General features: G+C 41.0%; 1 protein-coding gene across 1 annotated transcript in view; it reads right to left on the bottom strand.

The window, feature by feature from the left end:
* The window catches only part of PRG4 (proteoglycan 4), a 486064-nt gene extending 471670 nt beyond the window's left edge, over positions 1-14394 (bottom strand). Inside the window, exons 1-2 of the mRNA XM_086956081.1 lie at positions 14373-14394; positions 12240-12335 (exon numbers count right to left, since the gene is read on the bottom strand). Coding sequence (XP_086812207.1) covers positions 12240-12312 — 73 coding nt within the window. The 5' untranslated portion in view covers positions 12313-12335; positions 14373-14394. The remainder of the gene's footprint in view (positions 1-12239; positions 12336-14372) is intronic.
* Between the last annotated feature and the right edge of the window lie 404 nt (positions 14395-14798).

Here is a 14798-nt window from a genome sequence, read left to right as displayed (position 1 = left end):
ATACAGGCATTCCTGTCTTTCTGGCAGTGCCAGTGCACAAACTGCAGCCGAGCGCCAACGCAGGCACCCTTGCAGCATGGTACAAGGGTGTATGTGATGTTGCCATGATTGTTTTTGTGCAGAAAGGGACACCTTTCTGCAACACCTTTCTGCACAAAAACAAAGGAGGTGTTTTCTACGTTCTATGTGAACACATTTGAAAAGAGGAAATAACGAGTAGAAATGTAAACAATTCTCCTCATTGTGCCTGCTTTGAGAAGGTGTTAGTTTTGAAACTGCCCCAGATTTACGCTATGTTGTAAATCTGAGGCATTGCAAATAAAACATGGGTATTTCGTGGGAACACCCACAACAACACCCATGGAGCGCCCCTTCCATGCAGAATAAGTCATTGCCTCACTCCATATTTACAAGGCCATAAAAAGCCATGCATGGTGACTTTGATTGGCTTTGTAAAATGGGCCGGCACACTGCGTAAAAGTGCCACAGGGGCATTGTAAATATGCTTGAGTCTCCTCATAAATGTAATGCAAGCATCATGGTTACATGAAGCTTGATGAGAAATTGGGCATATGCTGTTGCTGTTGGTGGGCGACTGCAAATCTGTTACTGCCAAGTTACAGGTTCTCCAAAATGCAGCGGCCCGCCTTCTGTTCGGTCTTCCCTGTCTCTCTTCTGCAAAACATGCCTTAAATGAATTACATTGGTTGCCTATTATAAAACGAATTCGCTTAAAAGCCCTGTGCATCGCCTTCAAGGCTTTACATGGTATTGGCCCGGAGTCTTTGCAGGATCTTTTTCAATGGTATCTACCCTCTAGGACGCTTCGTTCCTCATTGGCCAATAATGTCAAGATTCCCAATTACCGCCTACAGAGATGGGGAGGGAAAAGCTTTCACCTCATTACGGCCAGGTGGTGGAATGCACTTCCTATTCATCTGAAATCAGCCCAAGATCTTCTGCCTTTTAGAAAAGATCTGAAAACTTGGCACTTTTCCATTTAATCTTCTGTGCTCTTTCTTACGTGGCTGTTGTGATTTGTGTCCGCTAGGTTAGCGCCTAGACGCCTTCGGGTGGTAGTGCGCTATATAAATAAATAAATAAATAAAACTTTGTATGAATTTGAATAGCTTAAAACACCCCAGGACAAACAATCTCCACCTTTTAATTATCTACAGTAGGGATCCTGGCAGCTAAGGCTAATATAGATTAGAATATTGGAATGTTGAGCACTCCATTGAAGACACTGGGGTGCTCCGGGCTTCTAATGGCCAGTATAAGCCCAGAGCATCAACATTCCAATGTTTGCTCACAGCTGTTGCTTGGAACAAAGGCCTTACAGCGCTCGAGGAGATTTCAGCCCCCTCTTGCTCCCTTAGGTCTTTGTTTTACATATGAGAATATTCCGCCCTCTAGGGGCAGAATGTTCTCATAGCCTTAGAGCCCTCCTTAGTGGGCTCTACCGACCATTGCCTTCCGCCCGGGACTTTAATGCTGGAGCAGGCCTTTATTGACTGATAGAGCCCGTTATGTTGGGCTCTAAAGCTACAAAAACTCCAGAACATTGCAGTGGAGCTAATTCAAAAGTCAGAGATTTTTGGATCTCCTGAAACAATCTCAGTAACCAAACTTGGAGTGATACCTTTTGAGTAAGGCACCAATTACAATCTCTCTCCGAGCAAATGACCCTTCCTCAAACAGATGGCCTTACTACTAATGGTAATCTCCTCTAATGTTTTAGCTTAACCAACACTGAAACGAATGAAGAAATGAAAAAAACACCAACGAGGAACATTGCTCTGGAGCAAAATGTAGACAGAAATCTCATATGTAGGAAAGGTTGGAGATGCTCTGGAAATGACAATGACAGGTTCATCTACAAAAATACTGAATACGGATGAATGTGTGAAAGCAGTTGGGGCAGGAACACACTAGCACACAGAAATATGCAAAGATATGGAGAACTATTCAAAAAAGATAGAAACAGGATTAGAAATGTATAAGGAGCCATTAGTGATCCTAGTTTTGAACAGTGCCAATGGGCACTTTTTTGGTCAATTCCATTGAACACTAAGAGAAATTATTCAGAACCGAACAGGATGCATAGGGCAGGATTGCCGTTACTGAATAATGTGGACTCTTTAGGAACTGTCCTATTAAAACTGTTTTCATATTGACTCAAGTAGAAGATCTTCTAAGCAGACAAAGAGGGTGAGATAAATTATTCAGGGACTGTGATATAAAACTCTTCGAGCACCTCCCCTAAGTTGCTCTGCTTCAATATGCTAGCAGGGGCACTGTAATTATGGGGCTGGAGAGGACCACATTTTGAGGCAGAGTTGACTAAATTATGTGGCAAAACAGGAAAATTATGTGGCATAACGTGACACATTTTGTAGCACCATTATTTCAAAATGTTGTCATTTTTACCCATGTTAACACTGTTTTAGCCAAGGTCTCCTCATTAGTATCACTTAAAAACGTGCATACTGCAGAAAGCTACTGAAAGGTGACCAGTCAACCTACTTGAAGGGCCTAGCACTAGTAACTTTTGATCAGTTTGAGCTAGAAACAAGATTTTTTGCTAAAATCAGTAAATTATGCAGCAAAGATTGATTATGTGGCAAAAATATAATTATGCGAAAAACACAGTGACCGCAGAATTGCATAATTCTGCTTAGAAGGCCCTGGAAAACACCGTGATCCAGGAAACATAAACCAGTTGCTATGGGACATCCGTAGGAGAAGGTGAGAGACGGTGAGTCACACATACTTCATAGGAGTTCTCCATTGTTTTACTTTTTTTACATTGTGGTTGAAGACTTTGTCTTGAGGATTGTACAAAATCTCAGGAGCTTCAATCTTTGATACAAGTTAAACTCCTAGGATGTTGGGAAGCTAATATTAATACAATGAGCCCCTCAGACAAATAGGGGAAGAGAGGTCTTTATGAAGGTAATCCAGAGGTGAGATGAGGGTTGCATGTCCCTTCAAATAGGGAGTCAGGATCTACTCCTTAGTATAGTGTGGGACTGGCATTTGTGGCATATTCTGTTGTTGGTACTTAAGAGAGTGTGGTAGGGAAAGTTAGATTCATTTGGGGAAGCACATATAAGAAAATGAGAGTTGTTTGAAGATGGGGCAAGATTGTGGATTGTAATGACTACCAAACACCCACTTATCTTTCTCAAAGTGGATCCATATGATGAGGTTGCATATGTGCACTGTGAGAGGGCAGAATTCAACTAACAGGAGACTGAGGATATTGGATACAATAACATTGTAACAAGAGGTTTTATTTTCTTCCACACAACACATCTAACTTATAGTGACCCAGCTGGACTTAGATCCACGGCACACAACCATACATGTCCTCAAAATCAGCAACAACACAATTATGTTGGATAATGGACACACCAATTGTAAATGTAGAGACCAAAATATACATGGTGAGGAAATATACCATAGTAATAAATACACTGCAGATGAAGTCGTCTTTGAAACACTGATCAGATATATTTCACACAAAGCAAATTGTCACATGCTGGGACTTAAAAGTGCCTGGCAAACATCCCACCACACTACCTAAGGTGATTCCTTCAACTCATTGTCCCTGAAAATGTAAGCATGTATCAATTACATCCTTCTAGAGAACAGTATCTTAGGGAAGGTCTTAGATACAACCTTACGAAATTTCACAATTTCAGATCATGTACCAATTTGGTTAGATGTAGCTGTACAAACCCCTTCTAAAAGTCCACATCTTTTAAACTGGGAGATTGTCATCTGAAGATGTAATGGTTAAGGCTGAAATAAAAGCTCATATTAAGAAATATATAGAAATGAACTGACATTTTAAAACTCAGCAGGAGACAGTATGGCATACTTGTAAGGTGGTACCTAGAGGCCCCCTGAAAGCCACAACTGCTAGGATAAGTAAAGTGATATTCGTCCCCATGAAATATTACAAATGTACCTGCTATCTGTAGAACAAGAATATCAAAGGAAGATCCTGTGCATTAAGCTGTCAATTAAATAGCAACATAGTAAACAAATCTAAAGTCTTTTCAAGAAAAAAACATGTATAGTATGAAGGGGATAATAAATCAGGGAATCTGCTAGCTCACAAAACTAAAAGCAATGGAAGGCAGCTTCTTTATGAATGATATATTCTGCTCTAATAGGAACCACTGAGAAAAGCAAACTTGAATCACTGCAGACTTTATACTAAGCTGTTTAAAGATGAGAACAGTTTACCAGAGCAACAAGATGCATGTCTGCAAGGTCTGAACTTCCCCATGGCAACTGAAAATAATCTCTGAACTTTATTCCAGACTGCCAAAGACTGGTGTTCAAAGCTATATCTAGTTGTACAATTTGAGCAAGAAGGATACATGGCTCATTTTTATTGAGCATCTACTTCCTCGCTGTTGGGTATTCTCACTGAACTATTTAATCACTCTATACCCCTAAATATGTCACACAAACAACGTTAGAAGATTATGTTTCAGTGAAACCAACAACCTAAAGTTCAAGAGAATAGGGGGTTACAGACAATTTGCCCATTTCATCTAGAATTAAACATCTACACCAAAGTTCTGGAAATAGGTTTGGAGAAAATTAGTTTAAATTAAATCCCATATTTAATTGGTAGTGTTTACTGCCTTGACAAAGAAGACCTTTTCCAATTACTAGGCACTGCAAAACCGTTCAGCTGTGTGCACCAGCCCAACAAATATTATGCTTTTTAGGACTATACAAGACTGGGTCATGTTGAGGTCGGCCAATTTAACATCATGTATGCGATTAAATGGCAGAAAGACTACAGCTAGGGACGGGCAGGTGATAAAGTTGCCTAAAGTCTACCCTTTTGAATGCAATATCAATGGAACCATCTGCCAACAGAATAGGAAACAATGAGAACATCTATGAGTTAATATTGATGTGGATAACTTTAAGTTACCAATGTTTTCAGAATGCATGCTGCCTAATAGCTCACTCAAAGGTCTCAAAAGCACTTACCCTATAAACTGTAAATATACATGTTTTTTCAGTCTTTAAGATTAATTGGAGTATGTCCTAAGTCTGAAACTAACAACCCTTGAAGTAATAATAAAAGATCTGTTTTTCAGTGTCCCTTTGCATTGGGCAATATATTCCATTCTACTCCTGGGAGTCCAACGGGCTCAGGCCTCTACAACGCCTTTTCAGAGCTATATGAAAAGAAATGGAGGAATGACAGCAAAATAAGCACATGAGCTAGGTTGAATAGCCTTGACATCATTATTGAAGATAAACTCTCTGTCCTAGAAATGTCCGGTGTGCATCCTCAACAATGCATTAAAATCACTGTAAACATAAGCAGAGTTCCTTTGGAGAGGTAAGAAACCAAGAATAATGCTTAGTCACATACCCCTGGAAAATGTGATAGTAGGATAGGTAATACCTAATTACGTACATTATTATCACACTGTCCCTCAAAGGTTCTGATATAGAAGAACACATTCAAAATCACAAAACAATGATGCACCATTTCTCAAACCATGCATAGGAGCACATTATGGGATTCAAATATCACATTCAATCATTCTTCCATGCCTTCCAGTTAACAATTTTTACTAGAAGTCTGGGACACGATAAACATAGACATGCACATTACCTATAGCCTAGCCTAAGGTCTTGGCCAATTAAGAGTTAACTGACGCCCATCTCAGAAAGGAGCTTGTGACCTGGAAAGTTGATGTTGTATGAAAATGTGGGTCATATTTGATAAGGGTATGATAGAATCCTATATTCAACATCAAGAGGCAGTGTAAAAGAGATGAAGTGGCTCTGGTATATACAGTTGAGACACAGGTGGTAAATAACCAAAGAAAATGGGAGATATAGGCTTTAAGGGGATTTTAAAATACTGTGAAAAAGGAATTCTAATGCAACTACCTGATTTCAGTGGGTTAGTCCATCCTTTAGACACCAGATGATGAATAAAAGTGTAAATATCATGAGATTGGGGTGAGGGATCTAAATAGTTAATGTTTGGAAGATCAATGGAACACAAACTAACGTGGAGTCTCAGCAAACCACACCATCAGACATGGGAGACAATCTCTATACAACATCCACCTCACCTTATTGCTAACCAAATCAAAAAGATGTATAAAATCTGTGCTGTAGAATGTTTGTGGGCCACGAAAATCTAATTCATATTATCTGGGATTAGCACAAATTTTTAAAATTAAGTATTAAGAGAGATGGATGTTGCCGTTCTGCAGACCATCACCAAAGATCCCAAACACATCAGCCTGGGACTACCCTGAAGAACTTAGACCCCTACTTTCACCATAAGAATATCTTATAGGCATGTGCCTCTATATACAAAACGTGTGTATTTGCTTAAATGAGGATTGGCACAGATTCCTTTTAAATGTGATTGGAAAGCAAATTGGTGGATCTTGTAACAAAGGAAAGATATCCAGATAGGAGACGAGTATTAATGCAGTTTTCACAGGAACCTGGTTATTGGTTATACGATGAAAAACCATAGGGGATAACATGGCCACGGTGATTAAGAACCCCCATTGCATGCCTGAGAGCATATGAGTACTTAAAACTGAGCTTTCTAATAATGAGACCCCGAGGGCTAATCCAAGTGAGTGGAAAGGTTCAACTCCAACAGATGCTGTTATAGATGAAATCTGTATACAGTGCTTGAGGCTCTCAGACATGACTTGAGGAGGTGTCTGGAAAGCGGATGTGTCAATAGTTAAAAGAAATGTTGGGGAGATTCTGGAGAGGTGAGATTAGGAGAGTGTGTAATATCTCTTAACAGTCAAATCTTCAAATCGCAACTGAGGGATTACCTACTAAACCTCACCTAACATCTCACACTATTGGTCATATCCTACTCATAAGCTATCTCGACCTACCTGCTCTTTGGCACAGTGCTGCAAATGCCATATATCTGATGCTAACTAATTTCACAACGTGTTGACTTCATCTCCTCCTCTGTTTTGGTTTTACACCTAGTCACTCTTGTGCAGACTTCACAGTCCTTCAGCTTTCCTACATGGTGATATAAATCCATGTAACGTTGCACAGACCCCCTTGTTCTGATGCCACATATAATGTATACATTCCTCCACCAGCCTTGTTGCTGCACTTCCTTTTGTTGTGTCTGCACAATCTTTCATATGTTTTTTAATAATAGAACTTTTCTGTTGCAAAGCGCTCAGGGTTTTAGCGGCACTATATCACAAAATAGTTAATATAAATAAACAAGCAAATAAATAAATCACTGCTCGCTTGTGAGTTCATATTTTTAGGACCAATGAAAGAACTTGGAAACTAAAAAGGGAAGTCAATCACTGCTGTCACATTCTATCTTTCTCTTTTACACACAGTTCACAAGAAGCACTTCCAGTGCCACTGAGAGTGACCCATCAATGTGCTCAAACTGAACAATGCCAACAATCTTTGCAACGGCAAAGGCGATTTTATGTGAGATTTCACATCACCTTTACCTGCAAGAGACTGATTGGGACAGCAAATGTCTTACAGGAGATTTTTTCTCCATAAACCAGTGTCCTCCTGGTATTTCTTGTGACTTTTGAACTAAAGGTATTCCGTCACGTTTAATTTTGAAACTAGATACAAGCAAGCAAGTTTTGTTAAGTTTTGGGAACTTTTAAACAAAATTTAAAGGAAGAAAAGTTTGCGATGTCACTCCTCCCAATTATGACCTAATCAAGACCTAACAAGTATATATATAAAGCACACTTTCACCCTGCAGGATATTTTATGAATGAAATAACAGATGTTTATTGTTACCCATCCCAATTGAATTCATTTTGTTTGATCTTGCAAAGATGAAAGGCTGAGTGGACCCACCAGGATCCACACCTGGGACCAAAAGGTTAAAGGCACCTAGACGCCTTCGGGTAGGAGCGCGCGGTATAAATGTTCATTTAATTTCAAATACAGGATCCCTGCAGCAGATGCATCAGCCCCCTGTATCACCAGACCAAGTTAAACAATTCAAAGATTAACAGCTAATCTAAATACAATGGTCACCATCTGACAGGGGCCTGACCATGTTCCAAAATGATGAAAACAGGAAAGGTTGGAACCAAACTAGTTTTCTCTGTTCCAGCTGCTGATGTAGCCTAGTGGGTTGAATGCCTGCTGCTAAGATGGGTGTAACCAGCATGCCACTGGTTTACACCTGGATTTGGTCAACACAGAATTGTGTCTATGCAAGACCTGTGAAGTAAATGCTACTGAAATGGGAATATATAACACTCAGGGGTATATTTATGAGAGATTTGCACCACGCAAAGTGGTACATGCGTGACGCAAGCCTCTAAGTCAGATTTATGAAGCTACACAGAGCCACATTGCGTGTCTTTGAATGGCTTCATAGATCTGGAGTAAGGCAACGCAGCATAATTCACTGCATTGTCTTACTCTGCACGAGGGAGGCGTTCTATGGGCTCTGCAGTAGGTGTTTCCATAAACATAACGTGTGATACCTGGAGGTATCATGGTGCTGAATAACAGATGTTTCTTGTTGCCCAACTCAATGGTACTCATTTTATCGACCTCAGTAGGATGAAAAGCTGAGTGGACCCGCTGGGATTTGAACCTCTGACCATGAGGTCGAACACAGGCCCCCACGGTGGAAGCATTAGTCCACTGAGCCGCCAGACCCGGCTTTCCAAGCAACACCCATAGTTTTTGACGCATTCCCAGATTTTTTCCAAGACTCATAAACTTAGGAAAGCACCAAAAAGATATGTCTCCCCAGGTGAGATGTAACAAGGAGAAATATCTTTATTTCTCCTGGTGTTTTCCTCTTTCTATAATGCAGCACACACAGAAAGAGGAAAATGTCTCACTCAATGGATTGTTTTTGTGCAGGAAGGTGCCCTTCCTGCACAAAAACAATCCTGCCTGCAACACAGGCACCCATGCACCATGGTGCAAGGGAGCCTGCGCTGGCACTCGGCTGCCAAAGTGGTGCCAACACAGGAGCAAAGGTGGAATGCAACTTATTGCTTAAATATGGCACATTCCTGCCCTTTTCCTTAGCGTCATAATCTCCTAAACAAGAGTATTTCCGTTTGTGGTGTGTTCTATATAACATGAATATTAATTAGTAAGATTTCTTTAACCTATAAATCAGTTTAAAAAGCTGAATTTTTGATAGTAAGCTATCATTCAATACCAAGGAGTGAACTGTTGTGAAATCTCGCCGCTGCGTGATTAGGACTTTCTGTTCGAGAGTAATGCTAAGCAATCAGCAGTACTGTATTCAATCAGGATTTGTATTGTGGTATTTATATAGCGCTTACTACCCTTATGTGGCATGTTGAAGCGCTTACCCACATGGATAGCAAGCTACACTGAGTAGGGTGTGTGACTGGGCAGGTGCGGTTTTTGTTTTGAGCCTCTATGAGTAGTGTTTTCATTTTGTGTGAGATGACCACCGGGGCGTGGTACTTCTGATATGGGACACAGCGCATAGAGGTGTGATGGGTGAAGGCCATGTGAGAGATAGACATGTACATTGTAATTATAAGGAATAACTAGCTTAGCAACAGGGGCAGAGGGACTCTGTGCGCCCGTGAGGGTAGGTGTGTAATGAGAGGGCTAAGTAATCTTTAAAGCGTCATGCACAAGGCATTTAATTATTTATATTTTTTATGGCAGGGACACTGTCTACTGCTGACCAAATTCATTTCATGAATGAGGAAGCATGTGCAAGACAAGCTCCCAGTCAAATAGTGGCTACAACTATTTGTGGTTGCAGGAAAAGGAGCCATTACAGAGCAATGGCATAATATTATCCGCCACAGCCCCCCCCCCCTCCCCGGTGCGGGGGGGGGGGGGGGAGTGGCTCAGGCACTGTGCACAGGTGGCGGGCCCCTGGCCTGAGAGCTCCTGCCTGGGTTTGGGGGAGGGGAGAGGTGGAGGGTGAGTGGTGCTCAATGCACTTTGCAAGGGGGGCCCTCAAGTTTCATTACGCCACTGTAACATAGACGTGAATCAGAGTATTAGCTTGTCTCTCCGTGCATGGTACACGATTTACCAAGAATAAAACAACATGGGGACAAGGGTGACTCCTCCATCAAGGCAGAAGAATTTCGCCCTACTGATTTAAATGCCCCCATGCCCCAGAGATGGAAAATAAAATGGTAATATAGTTAATTTATTACCATTTTATTTTTAACTACCCTGTCCTGAGCCAAGTGCCAGGACGAGGGCGAGGCCACTGCTGACTGGCAGCAGCAGAAAGAACTGAGAGGCAGGTAAAGTGCGCATTTCTCTTTGGCCGGCTGTCTTGCGATGGCTAGCCAGACATGCACACTTTAAACCTGTAGTGCTCTTTGGAGCGCTGAGCGGGCCTGCTCGATCCAGTCCTGGCACTGCTCTCATGCTGATTAACAGCAATAAAAGCAGCACCAGGATTAGTTAGGGGTGTTTGCTGAGGCACGCGCTGGAGGAGAGAAGGACACCCGGAGTGGGGCGAGGGCGTGCAGCAGTTAAGTGAGCTGTTTTTTAAAGTTTTAAATGTCTATTATGTGTGTGGTAATGTGCACCAAATCGTTGACAAGCATGACATTACCGTTTTAAGGTTTCGATGCATGTTGGCAATTTTGTTAATGTAATTTTGCGCCAAAGTTACCCACTACCAGGGCCGGACTGGGAACCAAACCCGCCCTACCACTCTCTGTTGGTGGCTGCCACCACTGCACGGGGTGCAGAAATCTGCAGGCCTGTGCAAATGACAAAAGATAGCATAAATACCACAATATTCCCTATACTTCCACAACTATGATGTAATTAGCTGCTTTCGCTCACAAAATGGCATCTTGATGCAACGCGTAACACAACTGAATACTGCCCTGTGTCGCATAGGTGAACGCATGGTGTCTTCCATGAGATTTGTACTTGGGTCATACCCTTCATTAACAAATCTCTATTTTAGTTGATCCGGCTGTTCCTTTAATCCTCAGGTGTTTTTGCTTTTCAACTCCCTATTATGTCCACTTTTCATAAATTATTATGGAGCTATGTGACACAAGCTGCTTCATTAGATTTCTTCTACTCATTGCATATCACTTGTGATCTTTACATGGCCTAATGTGCTACATAAGAACACAAAATAAATAAATTAAATATCGACTAAAGGTGTATCAAATAGTGTAGCATGCTGCTTTTTCTTTTGAACAGACTACCTTCTACAATTTAGTTTTTCTTCAAATTGCAAATAGTTTATGAAACACATATTGGCATTTATTTAACCTGTTTATAGGTCGATGTTTTTGAAGCAGCGACAATTAATTGTCCAGGAGAATTCCAAACAGGAACAGCTAAAAATATGGAAACCTATTGAAAGAATGAGATAGGCTGGAAGGTAAGAAAAGGGTCAGAGCGAAATTGTGAAAAGTCAACAGGAAGTTATGAATGTGGATATTCAACAGAGAAAAAGTAAGAGGTCAACAGAGAGTTAGGAATATTTCCATAGACATAAAAAGGGGGTACGGTCTGTTACAGATCTGGCGCGTGGACATGGGTATAGAAAAGGAGAGGGGTAGGTGAGAAATCAGAAGGGGGATCTGTTAGGGACCAGGAGGCATATATGATATAGACCAAGAAATGTCATCATATAGAGAGTTTGAGGGGTCTGTACAAGAGAAGAAGACTGGATATGGATATCAAAAGGGGAGGAGTCTGTAGAAGGCTAGCAGTGAGATCTCTACTACCAGGAGGGGAATAAAAAGAGAATAGCCTCTTTAGGGACAGAAGATGAGTCTTTTAGAGGCCATGAGACTCTGCTTTGGTATACAGTAGAGAAAGAGACCAGGACAGATGACCAGAAGGACTAGGAAAAAGAAGTATGGATGTCGAGAATGGACATATGGAAATTGTTTTAATATTAACCTACAGCCTCCCGGAGTGGCTTCTTCTGTTTTCGCAGACTTTGGATCCATACATATTTGGTAACTTTGAGGCAACCTCACAATCACTGTGACTTGAATTCAAAGTACACTTTTGACTTTTATCATGAAAGATATTACCCCCACCGCCCAAATGTACAGTGGCTTTACATGGGATGCAAGATCATAGGATTCTGCTTGCTCCTAGGTAAGATCTTCTGGGATGAGGAGGCTTTCTTGGCTTTACATATTGATCCTGTTCACCCACTGCTCATCAATAGTATCTGGAATCTGACTTACCTTGAGCCGATGACTGCCCCCATAAGAAGACATGAACACAAAACAACCGGAAAGACAACGATATCCAAGACATGGTAGTTCTTGTTTCTTGTAGTCCTACTGGAAAAAAGTAGATATCAGTCCCGATTACCCTCAATTTACTGAGCTTGTAGCAGGTCTTCGAGAAGTGATGCACTGCTACAGAAGGCACAAGAACAAAAGATCTATGCATCCACCAGATGAAGAGTCTCAAGCGCTGAAACTGCTTTAGGAATAATTGCTTGCGGGATCAGCATAACTTGCATACGCCTGGAGATCATTTCCACAGCTCAGTTTGTGATCTGTGCATTGTGCGATTGTCTCTCATGTAAACTGCAAATGTGAAGATTTGATTCAATCCAACTTATCTTCAATTCTCTATGGCATGTTCCAGTTCGATTCTCTGTGTGCCCGACTGACTTCAAGGATGAGAATATCGAACAATTTTCTTGAACCAATTTGTCTAATTCTAGAAGTTCTCCCCTTCCATAAGCCCCTTGTGACTACATCTCTTTTTGCACACTTACACAGGTTCATACCACCATTGTCTGTTAGTGTAACTTGTGTTCTGTCCTGCCTGTTCAGGTGGCAAGATACAACTTACATAAGCATGAACCCACTTTTTCCCATCTCCTTTACCTTTAAACTATGTACCAAACACAGGGAATTTTTAACATGCCTGCCACTTAACCCTTTCTTTCTCTCCTGTAAGCTTTTCCTCTAATGTGTCTGTTTGTATGGTGATAAAATATGTGGCTCCTTGAACAAGAATTAATGAAAGGCTGAGCTCTTCATCTCGAACATCCTTTCCTGTTGTAACAACAAAAGTCTCAAAAAAGCATTTGAAAGACAAATTATTTTTACCTATATCTGAGTAGAAGGCGTGTCTCAGTAGAGCAATTCACAAAGTATAGTCATGAAATATTTACTTTGTGAATTTGCATACTACCTAGAGCCATTTAAAGCTTAGATTATGAATTGCTTTGCTCTCAAATCAAACCTGCAAAAGTTATTAAATGTTTTACCAGCATTATTAAACTTCGGAAAGTATTTGTGGCTCGTGTAGTGGTTAGTTCATTTATTTATTTGTATGACATATCCCATACTGCCGCCTTAACTGGTGAGGTTCACCAAATTGCTTTACATATTACAGTAAATTACTTAAAATATAGCGCCGTAAAAAATTTCCTTAAATATTATTTGAAGGAGAGCTTTGTGAGGTCATGTTAGCTCACATATCACATGTCATTCCAAATGAATTGCTCTGCTTCCCTTTAAGTGGATTTTCTATCCCCCTACACTGATCTTTCAGTTTATTGCTGTATGATATTTACTTTAAAAATTCGACTCCAGAGCCTGACACGGTTTAGTTCACATAAATTATTTTTAATCAGCGGGTCGTTTCCTTTCAAACCAATATACAAAACTGTACCGCGCTTTAAAAATTGAAAAATGACTGGATCTAACGTGAATTAACAGATGGGTGGGTCGAAAAATGAACACAATAATTTAGAATATAAAATGCCAATAGATCTGTCTGTGTGGAGTCTCAGATATTTTTATGTATCTTTGAGCTCTGAATCAGAGGCGTCATTTTCTCAATGTTACCACAGGACTACGTGTCACAAAGACACAAAGTCCCATACTTTACATTTACACATCATTGTTTTTTTTTCAGATGTGGTAGGCCAAGGGGATCCATTGAACTAAACTAAGATAACAAGTCCCAGAACACATCTAGTCAATGATTGCGTAGGCCTTGGAACAAGATTCCCTGGCGACATGGCTACTTTACAACCCAGAACTTGCTTAAGAACATACCGCCCCGACTGCCTCCCAATTAATTTTCATATTAATTCAGACTTATGCACCAGCTGTGCATTAGAGGATTCCTTGCCATCCATGTGAAAACGGTAAATCTAGGCTTTTAAAATGAATATACACACGCACGAGTTTATGAAACGGGCAGTCCTGAAGCATATTGTTTCCATTAAATATATAGTTCACATGCTGTTTAAAATCTGGGAAACGCCCCCCAAACTTCCACTATAAAATGTTACTCCGTTTGTAAACAATACCCTGTTAACAATGATTCCTAAGCACCCCTTCACTTACCTCTGAGTGGTCGAATGGCCGCTGTTCTGTTTTCCCCCTGACAGCCCTCCCCAGGCATTTATACTCCAGACAATTTTGTTTGGGTTGAACCAATCAGTCAACGGTGCAGACTAGACCAGAAGTGACATCCTGTGAGATGCAGTTTCCATGACTGCCCAAGACGTGCCCAGATGACTAGACAGATCTGGAAAACACACCCACCGCGAGAAGCAGCCACTGTGAAAAAAGCGGTTCCAAAAGTGGATTAACATTTTTGAATGTTTTTTTAGGGAAATGCACAAAATGTGCTCGGTCTGGTAGTGTATTTGGCAAAAGAGGTGGTTTTTCTGGGCAGGGTCCACGTGGGAATTTTGGGGAGCGGAGTTTCAGCCTTGACAGCGCGTGCAGCAGGTGGACTGAAACCAGAGAGGAAATAGTGCAATGTAT

The sequence above is a fragment of the Lissotriton vulgaris genome, chromosome 1_1, assembly GCF_964263255.1.
Source record: "Lissotriton vulgaris chromosome 1_1, aLisVul1.2, whole genome shotgun sequence".
NCBI lineage: Eukaryota > Metazoa > Chordata > Amphibia > Caudata > Salamandridae > Lissotriton > Lissotriton vulgaris.
Note: the sequence above shows the minus strand (reverse complement) of the source record. Positions and strands in the feature narration are given on the sequence as shown.